The sequence below is a fragment of the Teleopsis dalmanni genome, chromosome 1 (assembly GCF_002237135.1).
Source record: "Teleopsis dalmanni isolate 2A chromosome 1, ASM223713v2, whole genome shotgun sequence".
Taxonomy (NCBI): Eukaryota; Metazoa; Arthropoda; class Insecta; order Diptera; family Diopsidae; genus Teleopsis; species Teleopsis dalmanni.
Window position 1 is genome coordinate 132,013,607 of NC_051846.1, and position 23,470 is coordinate 132,037,076.

Genomic DNA, 23,470 nt, shown 5'->3' on the forward strand with positions numbered 1-23,470 from the left:
GACCCATCTCAGGCATACTACATTCCACATCATGCAGTCATGGCAAAATTCCGAGTCGTGTTCAATGCTTCCGCAAAAACATCGAATGGCATATCATTAAATGATACACAACTCGCTGGCCCCCAATACAGGATTTATTACTTAACCTTTTGCTTCGCTTCAGGCAGCATCAAAAAGCATTCACAGCTGATATGGAGACAATGTTCAGGCAAGTCAAGGTTGACGAGAGGCACAGGCAGTGGCAACAGATCCTCTGGCGGGAATCATCCGATCAGCCCATTCGCACATATCAATTGACTACCGTTACATATGGCACAACCAGTGGCACATATTTGGCTGTTTGCGCTATGCAGCAATGTGGCAGAGACAATTCTTATAAACTCTCAGATAAATTACGAGGTAAAACTGCTTTGCACAGCATCCTGAATGATTTCTACATAGATGACTATCTTAGGAGTACACCTTCTATTGGCATGGCGATTCAACTGGCGGCCGATGTCTTATCTGTTTTGGCAAACGGTCAGTTCCATCTCAGGAAATGGAAATCGAATTGCACTGAAGTCTTGGCACATCTTCTTGGCGATGCTGATCCATGTCAGCTTAATCCGCACTTGGCAGAAACTACTGTTCTTGGCTTGCACTGGGATCCACTCACCGATGAACTCTTCTATCAGGTCAGCTCTTATGATGCACAACATCTTACGAAAAGGCAAGTGCTTAGCGATGCTGTAAAATTATATGTTCCAATTGGCATGTTGGCACCAGTCATCATTACGGCTAAACTTTTCATACAGAATCTCTGGCAGACAAAATTGGCATGGGACGACCCATTACCACTTGAACTGTTGCAAGAATGGCTCATATACCGAAAACAGCTGTCCCAAGTGTAGGCAGTGCGAATACCGCGTTGGATAGGCATGCAACCCGGATATCAAATACAACTTCACGGCTTCTGCGATGCTAGTGTCAAGGCAATGGCTGCAGCACTCTATTTGGCAACAAACCACAATAGCAATATCACTAGTCACATTATCACATCAAAAACTAAAGTGGCACCATTACATTCGGTAACAGTACCCCGATTGGAACTTTGTGCTGCGCAATTGTTGGCTACTCTTTTACACGAAACAAGGCAGGCTTTGCATTTGGAGCACGTAGCATACACTCTATACTCCGACTCAAATATTGCTCTATGTTGGCTACGCAAAAACACATCACAATTAAAGCAGTACGTTGCTAATCGCGTTGGCTGCATTCAATCGATGACAGATATCAGGCATTAGCATCACATTCCTACCAAACTCAGCCCAGCTGATTGCGCCAGTCGTGGCATATCCCCTTTGGCGTTGCATAATTACGCATTATGGTGGCACGGTCCTAATTCAACTGATTATTCAATCAATGAGCTGCACCACTGTGCACCAGCAGAGCTGGCAATAATGGAAGGCGAGTTAAAACCAGTTAAGGTAAAGGCATTGCAGGTAACAGGTCAACCCGCATCTACTAGCAACAGAGGGTGATTAAACTTCACCCAGGCGAAGGTAGTTTGGTACAAGTAGTCACGATCAAGCATTCAGCAGGCGAATGCATGCGACCTATCCAAAAGATATGCAGGCATGTGGAGCATCCTGAACGTACCCGTCCAGCCGGGCAGGATGTTTGAGATTTGGCTCAGCAACCAGGCGATATGGCATCACCCATTTAGTAGTTTTTGACAGCTGCAGTTCGACGTCTGGCAAACAATAATTTTTGGCTTCGTTTTTACCTTTCTTTTTTCCGTTTCCTGCTTTAACTTCTGGTTGGCGATGTGCGTACCTTATCTATCGTGGCGTGGCTAAGTTATACAAAGTGTTGTATTTTAAAAACTGTGATCAAATAAAGAAACATTATATTTGCGTGTATGAAATTATTGTCTTTCACTTCTTGAATTAAATTCGCTGAAAAATTAAAATAGCACGGAAAAACAATATACAGTTGAAGAGTAATTGGTAAGCCCACAGGATTGCAAAAAAAAGCTAACGTCGAATTTTTATTAAGCTTGTTGCATCAAAGATATTATCAAAATAAGAAACTACAATTTTTTCTAAAACGATTGATATACAGTATTATATATCTTGTTCGATTAACAAATTATATATAATTAATATATAATATATAATTTACATATAATATATATATAATAATAATTTATATATAATATATAATTTTTATTAAGATTACTGCATCTAAGATATTATTTGAATAAAAAAGTAGAATTTTTTCTAAGACAATTAACGTCTAATATTATATATCTTGTTCGATTAACAAATTAAATAAAATTAATTTAATTATGGGCTAACTTGTGAATGTAAAACAGTTGAAATTGCATTGACGATAAAGGGAAATTAAATATCAAAATATAGTTAGTATCGAATTTTTATTACGATGTCATTTAGAGTTTTAATTAATTAAAACATAATTATTTAATTAAAAATTATGAAATAAAAGACATAACAGTAAAAAATATGTTTGGTTTTCCAAATATACTTAGTTTTTATATAGAATAGAGCAAATGTTCTTTAAAAATGGAAAGCAAATATTTGTAAAAACGAAGTTACATTACAAAATTAATTATATCTTTAAAAGCAGAGATACCATTTTTCTGCAAATTAGCTTAATTGAAAGCGGTTACTTCAGTTTTTCATTTCGTGTATTTGTATGTATAATTTGGTAAATTAACTTAAAAGTTATTGAGTGTCAAAATTCAGAAATTAATTGACTTTTAAAAACGATGATTTCTTATAAAAAAAATATTCTTTGAATACAATACTCTAATAATCGCAAACAGATAATACAACGTATCTAGGTATTCACCTAGACAGATGACTAACTTGGTGTGGTTCCAGAACGACCGGGTCTACGTCCCGGAGCCACTCGCCCAACCTCCCCTCATGGCATCCACTTTTTCTACCAATTAGCTATGCCCAGTTTGGAATCGATCAATTTCTATAACCATCATATCTTACGTAGCAATTCCTGTAACGGATGGTGTCATCTTTGACCTTGTTCAGGATTAAGCTCGCACCATGGTTGGAATCCTAATTTCGTTGGCACTTGCTGCTAACTTCCGCCAATAATTCCACCGCAAAATCGCTCACTCCTACAATGTACAAGTGTTGTCTCAACTATTAACACCTATTAACTAAAATTCCGCAGTTTAACTCTAATGGCCTAAGACGTAAGCTTTTCGAAATTGCAGCATTCATGACATCTTACAACATCGCAGTTGCTGCACTGCAAGAGACAAAACCGGAGGCGGAGGTAGAGTTGCTTTTCTGTTGAGGAAATTAATTTCACACAGTGAGCTGACGTTATCCTTGTCGAATGACGAATATTTAGATGTAATAGGGTTGAAAATTTTCATTGGTAGGCCTATTAAATTTATTGAAGTTATTAACATCCACCTAACTCTAACTGCTCACCGCAGCATGCCCCTAATATTTCTTATCTTCGGAGGGCACTCACGTTTTGTGTTGGGTGATTTGAATGCTCACTATCCTCTGTGGTTTTCTAACCTACCAACCTATCACCTAACAAATCCTACGCCATCATCTTTACTTCCTGGACTGAAGAGGTATCCATGACTCTGCCCATTAATATCGGTGAATTCAGGATCCCCACCACCATCAAACCTAAAATCCTGGGTGTCATTCTTGACAGCATGTTGACCGTATGCACCCGATTGAAGTCTTGTAATAATGTGTTAAAAGCTCTCGCCGGGTGTTCTTGGGGTAAAAAAGAAACACTGCTGAGCACATACAAAGCAATAGGTTGTCCTATATGCAGCTCCAGTATGGACCCCGCAACTCTGCGAGACGCAATGAAATAATATCCAAGTTTGTCAAAACACAACCTTACGAATTACAACCGGCTGCCACGTATGTCGCATGTTGACCATCTTAATGCGGAATCGAAGTTGCTTTTTGGAAAGAACACAACCAACTGCTGTCCAAGCAATTTCTACTCGCGTGCCACATAGATGGACATCCCAATGTCGACATGGCTAGTAGAGCTCTCCTATCACGATGCAACCGTCAATCAGTTATCGCCTTTAATAATCATATCAACCAATATTGAAAGGGAGCTAACATCAGTGAGATCGAGTACAAACGTGGACTAATAGCATTCGAGACCTAGGTTGACTCACAACAAAGTCCTCAACAGGCCTCCGCTTAACATTTCCCAGGATGAACGTAGTTTTCCCCGTGCAGCAAGAACTGCCCTTGCTCAAATGAGATCAGGATATATCCATGTACAAAACAGTTACTTGTCACGTGTAAACACGTCCATTCCTAATGTGTGCCCAAACAGTAGCTCCACCCCCCATGACGTCGCCCATCTGTTTTCGTGTCCTAATGCACACACTTATTTAAGTCCTATCGACCTTTGGACTCGTCCCCTTGAGATAGCGAGGGTTCTTAGGCTGGATACTCGTTAGTTTCAAATTATGCCACCCCATCCTTTGTCCTCTTAACCATAACCCCCCTATCCACTTCCTTACCCATGTAATCGCATTGTAATCCTTACATGTTATCTGCTTTCAGATCCCAGCGGGTTACAACAACAAATAACTTGGCGCAAGCATATTGAACCAAAAAAAATTCAGATGAATCTCCAAGCCTCTAAGTTGCATTGTCTCATAAATAACAGATCTTCCCTGTGCCTGGAATATAAAGTACTCTTGTATAACAGCATCATAAAACCAATATGGACTTATGGTATCCAGCTATTTGGTAATTCTAATGCATCAAATATTGAAATTGTACAAAGAGCTCAGTCAAAAATACTGAGAATAACCATTGGTGCCCCATGGTATATGAGGAATGAAAGTATCCACCGAGATCTACAAATTCTCCTAGTTAAAACTGAATTTGACAATATAAGAAAAAAATACAATAAGAGGCTGACAGAACATGTTAGCAAGAAATCTCGCACATCTATCCACTACTTCCCACTTAAAAAGAGCTGACTGTCCAGAAATTAATTAATATTCAACTGCGTGAAGTACAAACGGCACCTTTCTTTTAAATATTCTGATAAAGTTAACCTGCTTTTTTAATAAAACACCTGACATTTACTCCAATGTTATTAATCCATTGATTTTAGTGAGGTCCGTAATATAACATATGGTTTACTTATTTTATTTTGTATTGTACAATGTATAATTAAAATAAAAATTTGTAATATTATGTAATTAGTGATAAAATTTTAAAAATTTTTGTTAGTCTCATTGTAAGAGAAGATACAATAAATAAATGTATAGGTAATTAAAAAAAAACTAATTTTATAAAAGTGTTGTATATTCAATTTTATATAATTTCGAGGAGACCAAAAACTGATGGCAAACAATGTTGTATTTCCAAAATTTTCAAAACACTTTCATACTCTCGATAATAAAATTAAACACGTAATTTTTGTTCATTTCATTCATTTATTGTCTATAATATATAAACTCAATGTCTTAAATTTTAAAGAAAATTACACACATAGTATTATTGCGTTTTTACAGTTTTCCATAGGTTTTGATATTTAATATTCTAGTACACGATTGTTCATAGACAATTCTTAACGTTTATTTATTTTTACTTCTTGATTATATATTTTTACACTTTTACATTCCACAACATATTTAATGTTTTAATATTTTATTGTTCATATACAATTCATTTCATAGATTGTCTTTTTTAGATTAACCTTTTTACATTCCTTTAGAATCACTTCTAGAATTTCCTTTTTAGGATTCATCTTTTAGAATCATCTTTTGACTCATTTTTTACAATTGACTTTCTTCTTAGGATTCACCTTTTAGAATCATTTTTGACCCTAATTAATAAACAGACTCTATATATATAGAGCTGCTTTCACCTACGCTTAGAACTTTCTCTAATATGACCTTTATATTAGACATTGCCCCAATAACCCAGAAAACTTTAAAAATTAATTAAAAGTTAATTCCGTAATAATAATTTTGCGTAATTCGCAAAATTATTCATTCTACATATTTCAGTCTTTACCTTGTTACCATTTCTTTTTTTCAAAGTCATTTACAATTGACTCAGATAATAAATACTACAAAAAATCAGTATTTTACTTCGACAGTTTGTCTCACTGACTTTTTGTCTTCTTGTTAAAATTACTGCAATTGTAAATAACTTTGCCTACTTTTAGGTGTAAATAGAAAATGTCCCCATAAAGACTGCTATGCATTTATTAATTATTCTTAACTAAAACTTTTAACTTTATTACATTAATTGTCCCAAAAATACGGTATTAAATCTTACTTTGAGGAACGACACTATTGTTAACTTTACATCACAACATTCCTCCCCCCTTTGAAGAACATTGAGGCACGAAAATGTTAGGTCTAAAATCCCTAAGGTCAAAAAAAAAAAAATTTCTAAGCGTAAGTTTACAAACTTTGAATTTTATCCTAAAACTATGTTATTAAATGCAACTAGTTTAGTTTGCATATATAATACATTTAATTTGGTTATTACATTAGTTATCTTTAATCCTTGGCACATTTAATTTAACATTCTTATTTAAAATTCTTTAATTTAATTCTTATAAACTAATTGTTTTCATTTGATGTAGATAGAGTAAATAATAAAATAAATATTAAATATTTATCGTAAATTTAGATGAGTCTTTTATTTAATATACTTAGATTTTATTGGTTTTTAGTTTTAACCTTATTTTTGTTTTATCTTGCTTAAAACTGAATACTACTAAATATATTATTATTTAATATTTTAAATATTTTTTTAAAGCACTTATTGTTTATATTTGACATTTTCTTAAAATTACCTGATTTTCTAAATATTATATATATTTTACATTTATGATTATTATTCTTGTTATTTACATTTTCCGTTACTTAAATTTTCCTATGTTTTACCTATTTTTTTTTTTCTAAAAATATGATATTTTCAATGAACCCTAATTTAAATAAATTATATTACTAACATTATATAGTATTAAAATACTCCAGTGAACTGTATTCCTGGATGAGTTGGTGCTAAAGTAGCATTGTTATATTGCATTGGTTGAGGTGGTGGTAACTGTGTTGGTTGTGGTACATAAGGAGTTGTATTTGTATATTGTACAATTGGTGCTTGTACTGGTGGTGGTGATGGTGGAGGATAATGTCTTATAACTGATTGTAAACTTGGTGTTCGCTGTAACGTAGGTTGTTCTTGTTCCTTTGTAGACTGAGTTATTAACTTCTTATATATTACATACAATAATAAAGATAGTATTACACATGCTCCTACTGATAAACTTCCAACTGCGTTTAACGTTTTCCTATGGAAATGTAATTCTTCAATTCTTTTCAAATTTTCCTTTTGTTTAATTACAATTTCTTCAAACGTTAAAGATTGTTTTCTAAATTCTAGGTTTTCTATATGGGTGGGCGGTAAAACGAAAACTTGATCTATTTTCACTACAGTGTTTCTGAAAACAATATTATTAATGTGTACCGAACAATTATTAAATGTTAAAAAATAATGTCCCTTAATTGATAGCCTTCTCTGATCACAAGTGCTATTAAGTTGACCATTATTCATATTTAATACTACTATCATGTTACTGTCAATCTCTAATACCTTTTCTTCTAGGTATTTAGTTACATTACATTTACCTGTAAAAACACAACTTTTACTTGGCTTTAATTCAAAAATAGACTTATCATTTTCAAATCTATACCTAGTACCCTTTATTTCTACTGTTGTTTCTAAATCTATATTTACCTGATTATTTTGCTCATCTGGTATCGGTACAGTTAATCTTTTTTCTACCCATATTGTAGAAAATTTATTTTTTCTATTTGGGTTTTTCAACCACACTTTTTCCCCTATTTTGAACATTCTATTTTTAGTTCCCTTATCATAGTACTCTTTTGCTTTTTCTTTAGCTATTTTATGGTTCTTTCTTACTAATTCATATGACCGTTGTATTTGATATTTTAACAATTTGGAATAATCGTCATAGTTATAAACTGGAATTGGTTTTCGCTTTAAACTTATCGGTATCTCGAATTCAAAACCAAATAGCGTTTTAGTAGGTGTTTGCTTAGTGGTTGTATGCATTGTATTATTATGTACATGCATTGCATGATGTAACCACTCATCCCAATTTGACCCATCTTCTTTCACAAAATTTCTCAGGAACTCTGCTAAAGGCCTATGACTACGTTCTAGAGCTCCGTTTGCCTGTGGATGGTAGGGTGTAGTTTGAAGTTTTTTAATACCCAGAATTTTACATGTTTCTTTGAAAAGCTTTGATGTAAAATTCGTTCCATTATCCGTAATTAAAACTTTAGGAATATTAAATTTTGCGATAATTTCATTAAAAAACTTTCTCGCCACTGTAGAGGCTTCTGCATCTGGTAACGCAGTACATATTAGATATTTTGAGAAATCATCTTGTAAAGTCAAGATGAGTTTATTCCCACTTTCCGTAGTCGGTAATGGACCTACTATATCCATGAATACTTTATCAAACGGTCTTTGGGGCGTGTCAGTTAGAATCAGTGGTAATCTCTCCACTTTTGAGCTTTTGTTCTTTTGGCATTTATGACAAGCTGTTATGTATTCTTTTATTTGTTTTTGCATGCCTGCCCACTTGAACTGCTTTCTTATTCGGAAATAAGTTTTAGTTACTCCTTTATGACTTCCTATTGGTGAATCATGAAATTTTTTCAAAACTTCCTGAATGTCTTTTTTACTTGTTAAGTATACTGCAAAATCTTCGTGTGTATGTGCTATCGAATCCCCTATCTCCTCTTGGTTTTTATTTGAAATTGTATTTGAATTTTTTTGCAAGTTCCGCCTCTTTTGCTTTACCCCTTGTTATAACCGCTATTGGAAGTCTACTCAAAGCATCCGCATTTTTGTTAGTCTTTCCTGGTTTATATAAAATCTCGAAATCATATTCTAGTAGCTTCAAACGAAATCTTCCCAGTCGCGTGTCTTGATCTTTTAGATTAGCAATTCCACGTAATGGCTTATGGTCCGTATATATTTTAAAATGTCTTCCCAGCAAATATGATCTAAAATTTCTTGTTGCCCATACTATAGCAAGTAATTCCTTCTCTATAGTTAAGTATCTTTTTTCAGTACTGCTGAGAGCACGGCTTGCGAAGTAAATGGGTAAGTCTGATCCAACTTCTCCTTGGGATAGTACTGCCCCTAATGCTTCGTTACTAGCATCCGTTGTTAATAAAAATTCTTTTGAAAAATCTGGATACTGTAAAACTGGTGGACTAGTTACTGCTACTTTCAACTGGTCCATTGCTTTTTGACATTTCTCATTTCATTCGAACTTTTCCCCTTTCCTCAGTAATTTGTTCAATGGTAATGACACTTGAGCAGCTTGTGGAATAAATTTTCTATAGTAGTTTATTAGAATAAAGTATTAGTGTTGCTGTTAAGCTAGACTTACTTTGTATAGTGACAAAGAAGCTTTATTAAATTTTTAGAAGGGTAGTTTATTAGACCTAAAAATGATTGCAGGTCTTTTACATTTCTAGGTACTGAGATGGCTGTAACACATTTTGTTTTCTCCGGGTCTGGTATCACTCCTTTGTCTGAACATTTATGTCCTAAATATACGACTTTTCTCTTTAATAGTTGACATTTCTCAGTTTGTAGCTTTAAATTGTTTTCCCGAAGAGCTTGTAATACATTCCTAAATCGTTTGTCATGTTCTTCTAAATTACTACCGTATATTACAATATCGTCAAGATATACAAAGCAATCAATTCCCTGTAGTCCTGTGAGAATGCTATTCATTATGCGCTGGAATGTTGCGGGTGCTCCCGTCAATCCAAACGGCATACGTCGAAATTCAAAATGTCCAAGTCCCGTACTAAATGCTGTTTTTTCTCTGTCTTTGTCTTCAACTATCACTTGGTGATAGCCACTAGCCAAATCCAAAGTCGTAAAATATCTACTGCAACCTAACTGATCTAAAATTTCATCTATTCTCGGAATTGGAAAAACTTGTTTGATGGTTTTTTCATTTATTTTTCTGAAATCCACCACTAGACGCCATTTCTTTTTCCCATCCGTACCTGGTTTTTTAGGTACTAAAATTATTGGTGAATTCCATGGTGACTTGCTTTTAGTTATAATACCTTCCTCCAGCATTTTATTTACTTGTTTGTTTATCTCTTCTTTATGTGTTTCTGGTAATCTATATTGGCGTTGATTTATTGGTATCTGCCCTAATTCTGTTGGAATCTCATGTTTCAACACAGAAGTGTATGTCAGTCTATCTCCTGGTAAATGAAACACATCATTATATTCTTTAATAGTTTTTGTTATCAGGCTTCTTTTTTCTGCATTTAAATTATTGTCCAAATTTACTGTTTTTAATAGCAACTCATAACGTTCATCCATATCAATTTCCTTATTTAAATTGACATTTGGTAGCCTGTATTCATCATAATTAGACATATCACTACCCTCTAACTCAATTTCTGCATCAATTTTAACAGAATAATTATTTGCATTTAAAATTTTTATGTAGCCTATACCATTTATTACTTTAGTAAGGCATTCTCCTGAGTAAACCTTTGGCAAAATTTCTTTTTTATGAACAATTACTGTTCCTTCTTTATGTGTTGTTTTTATTGGCACTACCATTGTAGATCTAGGTGGGATCGTGATACATTCAGTTATACAAATCCGACCGTGATCTGCAATGTCTATCAGAGGTAAAACTGCCACTTCTTTCTTATTATCATGAAATTTTAAAACTTTTTCAATTGTATCCATTGTTGAACGATTCCATAGTTCATCTCTTCCCAGTAATCCATCTGCTGGTATCTTGCTTCCCAATAGAACTACATGCATGTTGAATTTTAACTCAGTAAATTCCTCATGCTCTATTTTTACTGTACCCAATGTACTTATGTTACCACCAAAGGCTCCTATTAGTCCCTTTGTATTGCGTTTATTTATTTCTGCTTTATTTAATAACGCTTCGGACTTTATTAAACTTGTGTCAGCTCCGGAATCCAATAGAAGTAGCAATTTATTGCCCACTGCCTGTTTACAAGGTACTTCTATATAGGCATCATCGAACGATTGACTAATACCGTCCATGGTATTGTAATTCGTTCCCGTAACCCGTGGTATTCGAAAATCCAAATTTTATTGATTTTCAACTGCTCCCATAGTGTTGAAAAAACTGACATTATTAACATGCATATAATCAGTACATGTATTACAATAATTCCCAAATATTTCTTACATTCATTTGATAATTGTTCTTTAAATTTCTTATATGTATCATCTGCCATATTTGTTAACTTTATGCTATTTACTTTCAAGTTATGAGATTCTTTTGCTTCTATTATAGTTAATTTATTTTCTTTCTTTTTTTCTAATACATTCCTTTGGACTTCCTCTTTTATTTTTGATGCTGGTTCCCATTTTTGTGTTATATTTATCCTTCTTTGTTTGTCGGTATTCCAGTCTAGCGTCTTAGACTGGGCCGATTGGAGTTTCCCTGCTGAGTAGGTAGCGTTACTCGGCAAGCCTTTGCCATATGCCCTTCTTTTCCATATCTGAAACATTTAATTTTCTCTCCTCAAGAGCTACTGCTCACTTGGTTATTCTGTGGTTTATTTCTGTGTTGTGAATAATTTTGGTTACTTGTCCAACGACTATAATTATTTGTTATTTGGCGTTGATTTCTATTGTCTGAATTCACAAATTTACAAAACCTATTTTGTTCATGCCCCTTTACTTTACAAATATTACAAAACAACGTATTCAATTTCTTAAAACATTTGAAAGAGTCATGCCCCATTTTTTTACAGAAATCACATGTTATTTGTTTCGTACTTAGCTCATTAATTGTACCAATTCTACATTTTGTGCCATTCTCATGACCATATTCACCACAATTTGAGCAGTACGGTGTGTTTTGTCTGTCTTTGCAATTTACCCATCCATGTCCTAATTTGTTACAAAAAACACACTTTGTTTCCGTTAACGACATGTTAATATTAGAACGATGTTCCCCTAAAAGTTCTTCCGCTGATTCTGCTATGGCCACCAGTTTAGTTATTGTGTCATTCTCCAATCCAATAAATCGGTGTTTCAAATTATTGTCTCTAAGCCCCTTTATGAAACACCTGACAGCTAACTGTTTGTACTCTCGTAATTGCGAAAGAATTTCCACTTCACCCCCTTGATTTTTTATTTGTGTCTCCGCTTCGTGGAGTAGAGCCTGTAGGCGCCCCCCATAAGCTGTTGCAGATTCATTCTGTCTTTGCTTGTTGAGTGTTAAATCTTCTCTGATGTGCTCTAAGGTCCTCCTTCTTAAATACGTTCGTTTGACAGCTTCGCACAAATCGTTTATTGTAAAGTAGGGTCTATTAGCAATATTGTCGTATGCTATACCCACTAACCGTTGTTTTACACAACTTACAATATATTGTGCTCCAGCTTGAGGTAAAGCTTGTTGCACTAGTTCGCAACCAGCTACAAATTTATGTACCTCTCCTCTTAGCTCCGGGCCTTCTGTTCCAGCGAAGTATGGAACCACTTTAGATACTGTTTCCATAATTACACTTATGGACGTCATGTTTCGTTCCGTTCCTAATCCTTTATTATTTGCCAACTCCTCTTCCGTTGTTTGAATATTTGTTTTGATCATTGGTTTATTTTTGTCGAAAACACTTTTATTTTTCTTTGGATTTTCCTGATCCGTTTTATAATAGCGTTCTAATTCTTTTTGTAATTGTTTTACTTGTAGCACGAGTTTCTTTATTGTTTCTTCCTTTTCCCTAATTTGGTTTTCTAATTCACTGTCTTCCTCTAGGTATATGCTAATGTCTTTATCTGACTTTCTTTCTCTTCGAAGGGCTTTTTCCAAGCTTAACGTCTGATTTTCTGCGTCTTGAAGTAAAACAGTCAATTCTTTTGTCTGTAGAACTAGCTGTTTGCATTTATACTCCAAGCCACACTTAGCATCCGTTAATTCTTCTAATGTACTTTGTAATTTTGCTGTTTTTATTCCTTCAACTTTCTCTATCTGTTCTTTTATATATTCTAATTCGTCTATTTTTGGCAATCTATTATGTCTTATGTAATCTTTAGCTAATTCAAGAAATTCTGTATCTGGATTCAATTCTACTAGTTTGTCCCACGCTTGATTCAACGTACTTGTTAAATATTTATTTAATTTGAATAATTCTTGTTCTAAAATTTTTATTCTCTCCTGCATTTATGAATTTATTGTAAGAAGTTTGAATAAAATTCGAATAAAAACTTCCTCAAATAGAAAAAAAAATTTTTTTATGTAATCTTTAACCAGCAATTTTGAACCAACAATTACATAAATCTCAGAATCATAAACCGCAGACAAAAATCTCTAATCTTAATTATTATAATTCATTGGGTTCAAGCATAATATTATTAGCCAACATACAGAAAAACAAAAATTTTCGTGAAACAAAAACCAACATTCATTTCACACATTTATTAACCAGCAAAAACTCTTTGCTTACCAACCAGCAAAATTCTTTGCTTGAAACATCAAAAACAAATCAAAATTTATTTTTCACACTTTATTTTAATGCCATATTTTGTAATTCATTAACACAATACTTTTTGTACAAATTGTATAAATTTTCGAAATTTATATGACTAAAAAATAAATTTAATTAATTTTCTTTATTATAATCCTTTATTATTTTCTGTTGCCATTTCCTAATGGCTTCTTTACCTAAGTGTTTTACCTTGTTAAACTCTAAATTATAAAGAAACTCTCCGCCTTTGTATTTTAAAATCGATTCTACTGTAATTCTGTCAACTAAATCATTCACCTTTTCTAATAACTTATCATGAATCCTCAAATGTGATTCAATCTTTTCTTTCCTAAACCTCTCCTCACATACAAAACAATATGAGTACTTCATAATACCCCTCCAAAATATTCAAAAAATGGTACAATATAACCAACAGAAAATGCACAAAACTTATTGAAATTTAGAAATCATAAATGTAAATTTGAATATTAAATGGATATTAAATATTAAATTAAGCAATTTTAAAAATGATTAATATAAATTTTCTTGCTATTATACAATTTAATTTTATATGCTAGCTTACAATTTAAATTTTTTCATGCTAGCTTTCCGTATATGATAGTTCAAATTTTCTAGATAGATTATTTACTTAAGAATAATAATTATTGTATCACTTACATATATTTTAGAATATTGTTTTCCGTGTGATGTCATCTTCAATGTTGTATCTTCAAAAAAAATCCCTCGTAGAATGATGTAAAAATTAATATGTTTTGATATAATATGTGATATGTTTCCCACGTAGGTTGTTGACCGGAAAAATCCTTTTCCGGTACCGGCTGCGCCAATGTTGTATTTTTAATGTTATATATAATTTCGAGGAGACCAAAAACTGATGGCAAACAATGTTGTATTTCCAAAATTTTCAAAACACTTTCATACTCTCGATAATAAAATTAAACACGTAATTTTTGTTCATTTCATTCATTTATTGTCTATAATATATAAACTCAATGTCTTAAATTTTAAAGAAAATTACACACATAGTATTATTGCGTTTTTACAGTTTTCCATAGGTTTTGATATTTAATATTCTAGTACACAATTGTTCATAGACAATTCTTAACGTTTATTCATTTTTACTTCTTGATTATATATTTTTACACTTTTACATTCCACAACATATTTAATGTTTTAATAATTTATTGTTCATATACAATTCATTTCATAGAATGTCTTTTTTAGATTAACCTTTTTACATTCCTTTAGAATCACTTCTAGAATTTCCTTTTTAGGATTCACCTTTTAGAATCATCTTTTGACTCATTTTTTACAATTGACTTTCTTCTTAGGATTCACCTTTTAGAATCATCTTTTGACTCACTTTTTACAATTGACTTTCTTTTTAGGATTCACCTTTTAGAATCATCTTTTGACTCACTTTTTACAATTGACTTTCTAATGACTGACACATTTTACTTTCACTTAAAAACTGACACATTTCGAGTTTACATCAAAAACTAACTGCAACTGCCCTAATTAATAAACAGACTCTATATATATAGAGCTGCTTTCACCTACGCTTAGAACTTTCTCTAATATGACCTTTATATTAGACATTGCCCCAATAACTTAGAAAACTTTAAAAATTAATTAAAAGTTAATTCTGTAATAATAATTTTGCGTAATTCGCAAAATTATTCATTCTACATATTTCAGTCTTTACCTTGTTACCATTTCTTTTTTTCAAAGTTATTTACAATTGACCCAGATAATAAATACTACAAAAAATCAGCATTTTACTTCGACAGTTTGTCTCACTGACTTTTTGTCTTCTTGTTAAAATTACTGCAATTGTAAATAACTTTGCCTACTTTTAGGTGTAAATAGAAAATGTCCCCATAAAGACTGCTATGCATTTATTAATTATTCTTAACTAAAACTTTTAACTTTATTACATTAATTGTCCCAAAAATACGGTCTTAAATCTTACTTTGAGGAACGAAACTATTGTTAACTTTACATCACAACAAAAGTTCTATGTTAAAATACATTATATGAAATATGCGCACAAATCTAAACTAATTGTTACATTTTTCTCCCCAAAATTAAAATACAAATTTTTATTAAAACTATAAAGTTTAATCCTTGAATTTGTTTAAAACAATTTCTTCATAAAATGGTCTACAATTCATGGTTATATTTAATCGCGAGCACAAAAGAAAAATACCAGATAACTTTCGATGTATTGAGTAGATTTCTTCAGGTGGTGGACACAAACGGTGTGCCACCATTGTAGGCACTAAATTAGCAATGCGTTCTGTTGTATTCTGAAATATTTATAAGTTATAATAAATGGTAACTGTATCAATAATTTATATTAACTTGACGTCCGAAGTTGAATTCACCATTAAACCGAAAAATTTCGCCTAAAATCATTACAGCATCTATGTGAGCTTCTTCCATTTGTTTCGATTCATATCCGGTAAGAAATCCCATTTTCTGCGATATTTCTAAAACTCCTTGACGGTTGTTATTAGCTGCACAAATAATAACCTGGAAATACAAATATACCATATTGATATGAGTACTTGAAATTTTTTTTGTCTATTCTTTTATTTTAATCTATAGTGATTTTAACTAATTTCAAGCCTTAACGAAACATTTTCAATGTCAAAGATAATAAACCTTTCATATTTGCTGTAATAAAATTAAAAAATTAATAACAACCAAAGCACTTGCCGTGCTTTAAATTAGAACGAGCTTATAAACTACAGCTTTATTTTGGAAACACAAGTTCAACGAATTGAAAGTTTTAACTTTTTGGGTTTGCCTTATTCTTTATTTCTTTTCAAAGATACTCTTTTTGTAGAGACATATTGTACTGCATATTGTTTTACTTACTATATGTAAAGCGACCATTCTGGTGCTTTTTACAAAGAAGCTATGCTATGTTATTCTACAAATCCGCTTTCGCGGTTAGGAAAAGTTGAACAATATTATATTTTAACATATTGTTCTTTACTTTTCACAAGCCTAATATTTGAATAAAGTATTAGTGTTGCTGTTAAGCTAGACTTACTTTGTATAGGGACAAAGAAGCTTTATTAAAATTTAGAGAGTTTTCGAATAACAAAGAAAGAAATAAAGGACAAACACAAAAATTTATTTTTTTTTTTAATTTTATTGAAATTTGGCTGACCATACAACGCTGTTTCGAGTATTGCCAAGTACTCTTCATCAGTGGTCTTTCGAAATAATCGAATTTTATTTAATTAGTTTATAGTCCGTATATAATTTGTTTGGACTGCAAGTGCCAGGCTTAGAACTCGTGCCTGTCAAATTAGAAGCGATGACTAATCGTGTTTATCCACAACAAGCCAAGGCTGCACAAACTTTCAATGCTCAAATTCCAGGTTTTTTATTGTCACTTATTTTTATTTAATTAGTGACACTAACCAAAGCACTTGCCGTGCTTTAAAATAGAACGAGCTTATAAACTACAGCTTTATTTTGGAAACACAAGTTCAACGAATTAAAAGTTAACTTTTGAGTTCGCCTATTCTTTATTTTTTTCAAAGCTACTCTTTTTGTAGAGACATTTTGTAATGCATATTGTTTTACTTACTATATGTAAAGCGACCATTCTGGTGCTTTTACAAAGAAGCTATGCTATGTTATTCTACAAATCCGCTTTCGCGGTTAGGAAAAGCTGAACAATATTATATTTTAACATATTGTTCTTTACTTTTCACAAGTCTAATATTTGAATAAAGTATTCGTGTTGCTGTAAAGCACTTTGGCAAGTGCTTTGGTTGGTGTCACTAATTAAATAAAAATAAGTGACAATAAAACCTGGAACTTGAGCATTGAAAGTTTGTGCAGCCTTGGCTTCTTGTGGATAAACACGATTAGTCATCGCTTCTAATTTGACAGGCACGAGTTCTAAGCCTGGCACTTGCAGTCAAAACAAATTATATACGGACTATAAACTAATTAAACAAAATTCGATTATTTCCAAAGACCACTGATGAAGAGTACTTAGCAATACTCGAAACAGCGTTGTATGGTCAGCCAAACTTCAATAAAATTAAAATAAATTTTTGTGTTTGTCCTTTATTTCTTTCTTTGTTATTCGAAACCCCTCTAAATTTTAATAAAGCTTCTTTGTCACTATACAAAGAAAGTCTAGCTTTACTAGCAACACTAATACTTTATTCAAATATTAGGCTTGTGAAAAGTAAAGAACAATATGTTAAAATATAATATTGTTCAACTTTTCCTAACCGCGAAAGCGGATTTGTAGAATAACATAGCATAGCTTCTTTGTAAAAAGCACCAGAATGGTCGCTTTACATATAGTAAGTAAAACAATATGCATTACAAAATGTCTCTACAAAAAGAGTAGCTTTGAAAAGAAATAAAGAAATAGGCAAAACCCAAAAGTTAAACTTTCAATTCGTTGAACTTGTGTTTCCAAAAATAAAGCTGTAGTTTATAAGCTCGTTCTAATTTAAAAAGCACGGCAAGTGCGTTGGTTGTTGTCACTAATTAAATAAAAATAAGTGACAATAAAACCTGGAACTTGAGCATTGAAAGTTTGTGCAGCCTTGGCTTCTTGTGGATAAACACGATTAGTCATCGCTTCTAATTTGACAGGCACGAGTTCTAAGCCTGGCACTTGCAGTCCAAACAAATTGTATACGGACTATAAACTAATTAAATAATATTCGATTATTCCCAAAGACCACTGATGAAGAGTACTTGGCAATACTCGAAACAGCGTTGTGTGGTCAGCCAAACTTCAATAAAATTAAAAATAAATTTTTGTGTTTGTCCTTTATTTCTTTCTTTGTTATTCGAAAACTCTCTAAATTTTAATAAAGCTTCTTTGTCACCATACAAAGAAAGCGTAGCTTTATAGCAACACTAATACTTTATTCAAATATTAGGCTTGTGAAAAGTAAAGAACAATATGTTAAAATATAATATTGTTCAACTTTTCCTAACCGCGAAAGCGGATTTGTAGAATAACATAGCATAGCTTCTTTGTAAAAAGCACCAAAATGGTCGCTTTACATATAGTAAGTAAAACAATATGCATTACAAAATGTCTCTACAAAAAGAGTAGCTTTGAAAAGAAATAAAGAAATAGGCAAAACCCAAAAGTTAAACTTTCAATTCGCTGAACTTGTGTTTCTAAAAATAAAGCTGAAGTTTATAAGCTCGTTCTTATTTAAAAAGCACGGCAAGTGCGTTGGTTGTTGTCACTAATTAAATAAAAATAAGTGACAATAAAACCTGGAACTTGAGCATTGAAAGTTTGTGCAGCCTTGGCTTCTTGTGGATAAACACGATTAGTCATCGCTTCTAATTTGACAGGCACGAGTTCTAAGCCTGGCACTTGCAGTCCAAACAAATTGTATACGGACTATAAACTAATTAAATAAAAATTCGATTATTCTCAAAGACCACTGATGAGAGTACTTGGCAATACTCGAAACAGCGTTGTATGGTTCAGCCAAATTTCAATAAAATTAAAAAATAAATTTTTGTGTTTGTCCTTTATCTTTCTTTGTTATTCGAAAACCCTTCTAAAAATTTAATAAAGCTTCTTTGTCACTATACAAAGTAAGTCTAGCTTAACAGCAACACTAATACTTTATTAAAAAATTAAAATAAAATTACATTTAAAATTATTTGTTTTTGATTAATACAATATTGCTACCTGTTGTAAATTGATAGTTACATTTAGCGAGTTTTTTTTAAACATATTAAATTAAATTTTTGATTAGATTAATGACCCTGTAAATTTTATATTTTTTATTAATGTTTCTATTAAAACAAATATTTTTTATAAACGAATGACCCTGTCATTTAAAGTAGGTTTTGATTAGTTTTTTGCCGCTAATAAAAGGTAGGTAAATTTGTTATAACTATTACTCTTGTTTGTTTGCATAAACAAATTTAAGAAAAATATTGTGCAAGCATTTTTTATGTGATGCAGTTATTTTTATTGAATTTGAGTGCAATGCGTACAATAATAAGAAATTTGTTTTGACAAATTTACGGGACTTTATTTACTCGAAAATATTTTTATTTTTGCCTGCAATGGAAGGAATTTCAAATAAAAGGGTAGCAAAATTGTCAAATGGTTCTATTTGGAATTTCTCCTGTTAGGGTAAGTAACGATTTTGTTAGGGACAACAGTGGGAGCTCAGACTAGTTGGTCTAGGCACATGTTGGTTCGTTTGGCCATTGCTGACGATCATCATGTGAATGGGTGAACTGGTTTGGGTGAAGTGATGGTGGTTGAATTACATTCTGCTTGGCTTTGGCTGGCGTAGAGTAATTTAACCACTTGACCAGGCTCCATTTGGCCATAGCTGTTGGAAGAATGGATGACGAGTCACCAACACTATTAGAAAGCGTATGGATCTACGAGCGTTTGGCAATTGCTGACAATCGTGGCCAGGTTTCGCATAGGAAAGGGAACTTTTTCTGGCTTTAGCTGACAAGAATTTTATTGTACAGCCGATTTGGAATTTCTCCTGTTACAGATTGCTATTTGGAATTTCCCCTGTTACAGGTTTTTTACATCACTCATCACAACGATTCCAACGCCTCGCAACGATTGCAATGCATACAACGCTTCTAACGATTGTAATACTACAACGATTTCAACGATTTCTACGCTCGCAACGTTTGCAACGCATGCATTGACATTACTTTATTGATTTTGGAATTTCTCCTGTTTACAAAATTTACAACATTTTACAACACAACTTTCCAGAACTTGATTGTATTTTATTTTATTAAACAATAAACGCTGCTATAAATAGAAGTGTCTCTTTATATTTTTTTTTTAAATTAATGTCTTACAACGAACCCTAGTATACTCGCTGAGTATACCCCAGTTATAGAAAGGGCCGGCAAAGGTCGCTACATTGTATATTATATTAAAAAATTACTGAAAAATTAAAAACTATATATTCCTTTACAATAATCTTAACATGATATATAAAACATAAGTTTAAAAATACATACTGAATTGAAGCTACTGAACATATGCTGAATACACATATAAAAATATTTTTTTTTGCATTTTATAATTATTAAAATTACAAATTATCCATTCCGGTATAAAATGTTATTTTTTTATAATATATTACGTAGCATTAAGTATAAATCAATAAATATTTATATAATATCCTTCTTTAAAAATACAAGCGAAATGTATACCAGAAAATTTGTTTCTTATTTTATTTTAAGAATATTTATTTTCCACAATTTCAAAAATTAGAGTGTAGTGCGCGCGCAAAATAATATCACTGCGTATTTTTGATATTTTTCAAGTGCAAAACGTGCAAAATAATTTAAAATTTTTATCGCAATAAATCGAGACAGTGACTCCTTACAAAATTTATAAAAATATTAGTGCCAGACTTAACGTCAAAAATTAAATTATTAATATATTTATATTGTTGATATGCAAAAAAGTGAATTTATTTGCAAATTTGTTTTGTTTTTTGAATATATTTATTTGCATTAAATTCACACACTTTTAAAAACAGCTGATAGAGACAGCAGATACAGCTCTAAAGCTTAAAATAAAAAACAAGAAAAGTGTTCGAAATAGAAAAAAAAACTGTACAAATTGCATCTCACAATATCGTGTAATTGTGTAAATTGAGTAGTTAACTTGTTAACTTATGCTAAATAAATACAATTAATAAATTCTTATATATAAATCAAAAAGAAGTTCAAATCAATTACACAAAATATTACTGCAAAGTGTAATTGTATAAATTATATTGACAGAATAAAAAAAAAAATACTTTTTAATTAAATATACAGATTTTTTATTTTTTATTTTTTTTTTTTTAAACGTTTTGATTGATTATAATGCCGGTTGATCGTACTCCACCGAAAGGTGGAGGCCTACAACAACTTAATCAAGAGCAAGAAATACAACAACAGCAAGAGCAGCAACATAAAACACAAAAGCAAACTTTACAAAGTCAGCAACAACAGGAACAAAAATCGAAATTGTGTCCACATTCATTGACTTCTGTACCATCTCTATCACCTCAACCCTGGAGTGTTCAATGTAAAACGCCTAACTCCGGAAAAAATGTCGGACTTCCAAATAAACCAATCAAAGTACAAACAGGAATTGAACGATATACTGAAATAGTTAAGCGAAAACTTAGCCCACAAAAAAACGCAAACAATCGTGACAAAATTCAAAAAGTTAACAACAATAATTATAACAACAGATTCAAAGCACTGAATGATGAAAGCGAATACATAGAAGAGATCAAAGATAAAATTGTTAAACCACCGCCTATCTATGTAAGAGAAAAAAACTCTAGTGGTTTAGTTAATTCACTTTCAAATTTAATAGGTAAAAAAAATTTCTTTGTTGTACCTATTAAAAAGGGCATGATTAATGAAACCAAGGTACAAGTTTCAAGTGAAGATCAGTTTCGTAAAGTAATTGCTGAATTAGAGATAAAATCGAAACAATTTTATACGTATCAATTAAAAAGTAGTAAAGGACTAATAGTGGTCATAAAAGGCATAGAGGCAGGAGTTGATATTAAAGAAATTCACGATGCACTTAAAGAAAAAAACTTTGCAGCAAAAAGTATATTTAATATCTTAAATAGAGACCGTAAACCGCAACCAATGTACAAAGTTGAGCTGTATCCAGACAGAAACAAGTTGAAAAGTGGCGAAGTCCATCCTATTTATTTGCTTCGCTTTCTTTTAAACAGAAAAATTACTATAGCGGAACCACACAAGCGTAATTTTCCAGTACAGTGCTTCAACTGCCAGGAATATGGACACACCAACTTGCTAAAGTTTGTGTTATTTGTGCCAAAATCCATAGCTCAGATAAATGTCCTGAAAGCAAAGAAAACCCAGCAGTTAGAAAATGCTCAAACTGCGGTGATAGCCACACAGCAAACTACAGAGGATGTCCAGTTTTCACTGCTCTAAGACTAAAATTAAACGTTGCCCAAAGACAGCGCACCCCACAGCTTAATCTGCCAAACTTCACAACATCTCATTTCCCGCCCCTTCCACAGAACACTGGTCCTACATTGCAACCACCAGCTCCACCAATGCAGCAAATGACGTACGCAAATGCCACTAAACAAATTCCACTTCTTACCAATAGCTCCACTGTTGTTCCAGGCTTTGAAGCAATGCTCGCAAGTTTTACCCAAAAAATTTAACACTTCATGGACTTCATGCAAAATATGATGAATAGCTTGATGCAAAGCATGACACAAAACCAAAGTTTGATTGCTGAGTTGGTAAAACCCAAATGAATGCAATCACAATATGCCATTGGAATGCAAACGGCTTAACCCAACATGTACTGGAAGTAACTAGATTTCTGGTGAGTAACAATATCGATATACTGCTTATATCTGAAACACATTTAACCTTCAAAAACTGTTTTCGAGTTTCTGGACATAAGTTTTATGACACTAAACATCCAGATGGTAAAGCATGTGGCGGTTCTGGAGTACTTGTTAGAAACACAATACAACATTATGAAATTCAAAAGCATTGTTTGAAATACCTACAAGCTACATCAATTTGTGTAATTTCTGGTCTATCTAAAACTGTCGTCTCAGCAATCTATTGCCCGCCCAAATTTGCTATTACTTCTGATCAATTCCGGAAATTTTTTACTGATCTCGGTCCTAACATTCTAGTTGCTAGGGATTTCAATGCTAAACACACCTTTTGGGGTTCTAGACTAATATCTCCAAGAGGTCGTCAACTGTATGCAGCACTTGGCAACAGCCTTGATGTTGTGTCCTCAGGCCACCCAACATACTGGCCATCAGACAATCGAAAAATACC

General features: G+C 32.4%; 2 protein-coding genes across 4 annotated transcripts in view; both read right to left on the reverse strand.

The window, feature by feature from the left end:
* LOC119668745 overlaps nucleotides 1–23,470 on the reverse strand; it is a 308,120-nt gene that overhangs the window by 78,563 nt on the left and 206,087 nt on the right. The gene's annotated exons all lie outside the window — the stretch shown is intronic.
* The window catches only part of LOC119668748 (atypical kinase COQ8B, mitochondrial), a 74,018-nt gene continuing 66,253 nt past the window's right edge, over nucleotides 15,706–23,470 (reverse strand). For both annotated transcript variants that reach the window (XM_038078359.1, XM_038078358.1), the window contains exons 6-7: nucleotides 15,971–16,141; nucleotides 15,706–15,915 (exon numbers count right to left, since the gene is read on the reverse strand). In XM_038078359.1, the coding sequence (XP_037934287.1) occupies nucleotides 15,727–15,915; nucleotides 15,971–16,141 (360 nt within the window). In that variant the 3' untranslated portion in view covers nucleotides 15,706–15,726. The remainder of the gene's footprint in view (nucleotides 15,916–15,970; nucleotides 16,142–23,470) is intronic.